At 42.3% G+C, this 6,270-nt stretch overlaps 1 protein-coding gene across 1 annotated transcript in view; it reads right to left on the bottom strand.

Moving 5' to 3' along the window:
* Nucleotides 1-5,098, bottom strand: part of SPATA7 (spermatogenesis associated 7) — a 43,120-nt gene extending 38,022 nt beyond the window's left edge. Inside the window, exon 1 of the mRNA XM_082059121.1 lies at nt 5,029-5,098. Coding sequence (XP_081915247.1) covers nt 5,029-5,068 — 40 coding nt within the window. The 5' untranslated portion in view covers nt 5,069-5,098. The remainder of the gene's footprint in view (nt 1-5,028) is intronic.
* Between the last annotated feature and the right edge of the window lie 1,172 nt (nt 5,099-6,270).

Below are 6,270 nucleotides of genomic sequence, written 5' to 3' on the forward strand. Positions count from 1 at the left end.
ATTTAAAGGAATGAAATTAGGACCCAAAATGTAGGTTTCTCTGGTTTTGGTACTATGAGAATTTTTAAATCAAAGTATCCATTAACTCTTTATGCTACGGAAATTGTTGTGCATATGAATACAACACAGAAGTGTACAGAGCAAACACCACTATCTCAAAGTACATTAAGAGATTAACCTGGTTACGAAAATCCACACTGGATTTAAACTTTATTTCAATTAGAAACTATTTTTTTATATTTTTAACTATTTTTCTTTTATATTAGCACGATTATATACTTAAAAAAAAAGAAGAAGAAGAAGAAGAATAGGATGCACTGCTAATGAGGTCTCCTTTCCTACTGATGCAGCTTACATCTTCCTACCATACCCCCTGAACTTCTTTCACTTTCCCCAATTTGTTGCCTTTTCCATGGTCATTCTTTCCCTCACTCTGACCTCCCTTGCTTGCTCAGCTGTGGCTGCTGAGGTGGTATAGGTGTTATAATCGGTCGTCTAGTTTAAGCTTCTCTGATTGCTTGTTCTTGGCTGACTATTTCTTATCCTCTACATGAGTATCTGAAAATGCACACAGACCAGAATGACTTTCACTTAAAAAAACGTATGTTAATTGGCTGGATTTTCTCCTGCCCAGCCACTGACCTTTGTACCACTAAGACTCCTACTTCTTACTCACAGCTGGGTGAAATCAACTACAAGATGCAGAACTGGAAAGAGGAAAAAGCTGGCAGAGAACAGTGACCCACCCACAGACTCCTTCTTTAGCACACCAAGTTAAAACATGGCAAGTCTCCGCTGCTTTTCTGAAGCACCTGTGCAATCACAAGAGACCTTCAGTAATGACTTTAGATTTAGCTGGTTGCTGAATGCACTGTGTTCCATTTTATTTGGAAGTTACAGTGGGGCAAAATGGAGCACTTCATAGTCACAGTGGTATTTTTTCCAGTTCAGGCAAGCAAAAGAGAAGTGTCTTGGACCCATTTCTGGTTTCAATAGGAACAAAGCTCACATCAATTCTGAGAGTACATAGTCTTAGATGCGAAACTGGCTTTAACAGAATAAAATTTAAAGTTTATTAAGAAGTGGCAGAATCCACCAGAGGAAAAAATATAGTTGTTATTTTATAAATTCTGTGACGCAAAACTTAATGAATAAAGTCCCAGGAAGCTAGAATACCCCAATTTTGAAATAAAGTCACAAACGTTCCATCTGAATTTTGCACGGGATCATTTGTGTCAGAAGAAAAACATGATGAACGTGATACAATGTATCACTCCCTGACGTATGCACCATACATAATCTTCTAAGCCACTAATTAGATGGGCGCTATTTATACCCTTACTACACTGGATTACAAAAAAGCTCTCCTTTCCACCTACTCCCAGTGCCTAAAAGCTAGGTCTCTCAGTCCTTTACAACTAATAATCTAACATAAATCTAGCATAAATTAAAACCATTTAACCAAAATTATGCTTCAGTTTCAGAGTCCAACCTGCTTCTGATAAATTTAAGAAATCTAATAAAATAGTAGCATACAGTAGCCTTAAAATATGCTAATTGAATTATACTTGACAAAATAATTCTTGACAAATGTTTGTTACAACTGTCCTAGCTACAAGCTTCGCATGAACAATAAGGGAAGATTTAGATGCAGATTATTGCTCTATTCATACTCCAAAAGCAGAAACAAATGTCTGTGTCTGTCAGCAGCACCTTTTGTGACACAAATAGCAGGCAGAAGCAAATGAATCTAAGTTAGTCCCATTGCCATTTGCTTGGGCAGCACCTCTACAGTTAACAGTGGTACCAGCAGTTGCTGATTTTGCAGGTATAAGGGCTTGTGTTCCAGAAGTGACCATACTACTGGTAAGTGGTACACGTATAACTATCAATACTCATATCACAGTTCAGAGATTGTTATTAGAATTTGTGCCTACAAGGAAGTCCCTCCCCATTCAAGTTGGGACTTCCACCCTCTCATATTTCTAACTGAAAAATACATTAGCAAAACTCTAATGCACAACCAACCTCACCCAGAATGGAGAGCAGCGCAACCTTGAACCTCTGTGCTCCACAGATGTTGTAGGATATAATCTAGAGCAAAACAGCTAGTAGGGTTAATGATGTGAATCCTGTTTAGTTTACCACATATTTCACTTGAAGCATGCAAGAAATCTTCGATGACATGGGACCAACCAGATACTTAAGTTCTATTACAAATTTAAATTATTTGCTGAACGGAGATGGGATTAGTCACATAGGGTGACCAAAACTCACTTAACAGACTCTTTGATTAATGGTCAAATCAATGATAGGTTTAAGTGATTTGCTGAGCCAAGGTTTTAATTTAGTAAAAAGTTAAGGAAGGAGATTAATATTTCGCAATTGCAGTTAAAATGTACTATTTTGTTTCAAATATAACTTCTAAACGCTCTTCCTTCTTTGAAGATACAAATACGTTCTTTTCCAGCTTCCCTCCCTTCTGAAAATTCAAATTAGTTTTACCAAACTAATGCTTGAGTTTCAAAAAACTATTTGTTCAAGTGGCAAATGAAGGAATACAAAGAAAAAAAAGCAGCTTGGAAGTAATTGCTGCGTGTTAGCACCCTTCCAGCTCCTGTCAGATCAGTGCAAGGATTTCCTGCAATGCAAGGAAAATCTAAATAAGATGGTGTTGCCTGTAATGACGCAAAATATTTAATTTTGGTTTAGAATCTTTGAAGTCTGTGTAAACTGCCTAAACTTAAGAGCAGCCTCCATACAACACTGATGATGACTTCCTCATCATTGTAACAGAAAAGTGACACAAATGCATGTCATTGATTAACAATAAGCATATGATTTCATTGCTGTTCAGTTATGTGCCAATCACTGGCTGTGGGAATTGAACAGCCCAATGCAGAAGACTGGATTTAAACAACAAAGCTGGTTTAGAGTTACAGTATTCAGATTATTTGAGGTCATACTATAAATCTGAGACTATATTAACTGACTCCTAAAATTACTACAGTAAATAACTTGAAGGTTTATACCTGGAATTAGGAAAAAACACAAAGGATTAATTCTTCAATATTTTTATCAGGGAAAAATCTCAGCCTTATTTGAACTTTGAAAAGTCCTAAATGCAAATCCTATATAATCCAACATTTAAAAAAAAAATATATAATAAAATATTTCTGCTCAGTATTCTCACTAGAAAAAAACAGAAACTCTGATAGAAAATAAGTATAAAATTTTGGTGCATTCTTTAAAATGACAAGGCCAGGTCTGAACAAGAAACTTTGCAGAGTACACTACGACATGAAATAGGATGTCCCACTTCTGTATTAATGTTCTGGATAGACAATTTTCTACCAAAACCGCAAACATGATGAGTTCTGGCTCTGTCATAAACTGTCTGCAAGCTGTTCTGCCAAGTTTGCTCAGGCACACATTCCTAGGTTAGCTCACCTTAAGGAATTAGTATCCCTATCTGTGCTAATCCCTGTTGTCTGTATGGATTCTTCCTGTGTGTCCATGAAACTAGACATGGGGCTGTTCATTCACACACTGCTGACTCTGTGATAACATCCTATGCAGACAACCAATTGCTTCCCATGTGAAGAGACATAACACTCATTCTTTCCTACTTTTAAATTCTTTAAAAACAGGACTCATTCACATAAAGCTTGCTGCAACCTGAATGCAATTCAGACCTTACATCCTATTTATTCAAATTTTGCGGTCAACAATCAAGCATATTTTCTGATTGACCATAAAAATATTTTGACAATCAAAAATACGAGTAGCCAGAAAAAGGATAAATTTATCATTAAATGGCCTTGACACTATATAAGAGAGAATAAAAAATTAGATGCACGAGATACTAGCTTTTATTCTGAATTTCATATTCCCATGCAGTATTAGAATTCATGTTAAAACTCTACTTTGATATCAGACATCTTCCAGAGTGACATCCGTCACCATCTCCAAAGACTGGAACTGACACTGAGATGTAACATAAAAGCATAACGTTACCTCACAGGATCTGACCTTACGCAGCGATGTGTGATTTGACATTATAGCGCAGCACTGAATAATTCCTACCATTGTTTTATGTTATGCATGTCATCCAGTTCACATCTAAAAATATTTTAGGTATTTTCCAACAGCCAGAGTTAGCTTGTGCGAACATTTTTACAAGTTTATGCCTATTTTTATCATGAATGACAAATGCTCTTGAGATTATCCATACGAATAGAGCCCAAGAGCAGACCACGGCTGGGGAAGGCCTCACTTTATAAGAGCTTCAAAGCTTTCAAGTCTTTTAGTTTTTCAACTAAACTTGCATTAAAATCACACCAAACCAAAAAACTTGGATCTACATCCAAATGCCATGTAAGTGATGTTCTACACACAGGGTAAAATCCACTATAATCCATGGATACCAGTTGTGGAGATGAAGAAAGTTGACTCCAAATGGCACAGAAATTTAGGCCTCAAAAACCAAGTGGCTGATACTGAAAGCCTGAAACATTCATCACGGCAGCACCCGTTAAAACACACACAGGTTTGTGATGATGGCTGTAAGCTGGACAATGTAAGGCCATATTTCTAGGGGTAAAATCCTTCTAGGGGTTTTACGTGTAATGCTCCGCGGCCCCAGCAGCCAAGCCCCGTTCGCTGAGCCTGCACCTGGTTGTTTTCACGGCCGCAGGGATGCCCCACAGCACGGGCCAGGCTCCCCACGCGTGACAGACAGGGCGGCACAGCGAAGGGCAGCCGGCTGTGAAAAGAGCCGGTCCCGAACCCCCAGCGCCGGCCGCATGGCCCGGGCGGCCTCCGCCATGGCGGCGGGGAGGGGGGGCACCCCGCCCGCCCCCAGCCCCAGGCGGAAGACGGGGAGAGGGGCCGCTGTCGGCACCCCACGGCCGGCACGGCCGGGAGAGGCCGGACGCCAGCGCAACCCGCCCAAGCAGCTCCCGCCCCGGCGCCTCCCGCTCCCTTCCACCCCGCTCAGCAGCGGAGCCGCGACCGAGCCCCCCGCACCTCGGCTCCGCCTGCCGCCGCTCTCCATCCTCAGCCCCATGCTCCCGGCCGGGCCCGCAGGGGCGGCGCGAACCGGCGTTCCGCTCCGCGGCGGCTGCTCGTCCCCCGCGGCGGGCGGGGCGGGGCGCTGGGCCTGGGCCGCCGCGGCCTCTCTCGGCCGCCCCACGCGTTGCCATGGCCGCGGGAACGCGGCGCCGGGCGGTGCCGGGCGGACAGGCCGCAGCCGCGTTCTCCGGGCCTCGCCCTGCGCGGGGGGCGCTCCCCCAGCCCCGGGCTGGCGTGCGGAGGCGGCGCAGGGCGCTGCGGGGGCTCGCTCTCCCCTCGGGCTCGGCCCCCAGATGTCTCTTCAAGCGGTGCATTACAGCCCAGCGAAACTTTCGCCCCGATAGCAAAAGGTGTCCTAAATATTTAAGCTTTTTTTCCTGTAACTTGACAGGAAGTCGAAGAATAATGGATGCCAGGGAGTGACTTAAGGCGGGTTGCTCATAGCTCAAAGAAGCAAATGACAAATCGAGAGCCTTGAGCATTCCCAGTGTGTTATGCTGAGGAAATCCATTCTCAGTATCTTTCAAAATAAAGAGCAGCTTAGAAATGAAACACAAAAGTAAACTTTTGAAAAGCAGCATTTGATCCCATCACTGATAAATGCATTCATGCTGATGTGCTGGATTTTAACTTTTTGAGGAAGCTGTAGGCTTGTATTTTTTGTCAGGCAGGTTGCTATTTTCCTTATAGTGAAATCTCAGAGGATTTTTGAAGGAAAACCTTTTTGTGTGAAGCTTTTTCTCACTGATCAGCCAGGGTACTGCAGTCACCTCCATGGCCAGACACCTCAAACAAGGCTGTGTTGCGACTTTCCCCTTCACCATCTAGAAATGATTGTTAATTACAAGCTAAATACAGTTTCTTAAGCGATTTGCTACCCTTCTTTACATGCCAGGAAAAATAGTTTGCGTGTAGTTCAACATCACAGCAAAATCAAGGGATGGTATTTTAGAACAATTTTTCTTTCCTATTTCTGCCTCATTCAAAGCTCACAGTAAGTCACACAAACGTTTCATGCTGCATGAAACCTGTAGTTTATCTACCCCAATACTTTGTGTAGGCTCTACCAAGTGCTTCCCAAAACTTTCAGTAGTCAACTATTGCACAGTAGCTGAAATGTCTTGCTAACCCCTAGCTGTTGGTGGTCAGCGTGTGATTTCCCTTATAATTTCAGATGTTCCCATTAGTTGTATGAAG

The sequence above is a fragment of the Streptopelia decaocto genome (genome assembly GCF_964273445.1).
Source record: "Streptopelia decaocto genome assembly, chromosome: 7".
Taxonomy (NCBI): Eukaryota; Metazoa; Chordata; class Aves; order Columbiformes; family Columbidae; genus Streptopelia; species Streptopelia decaocto.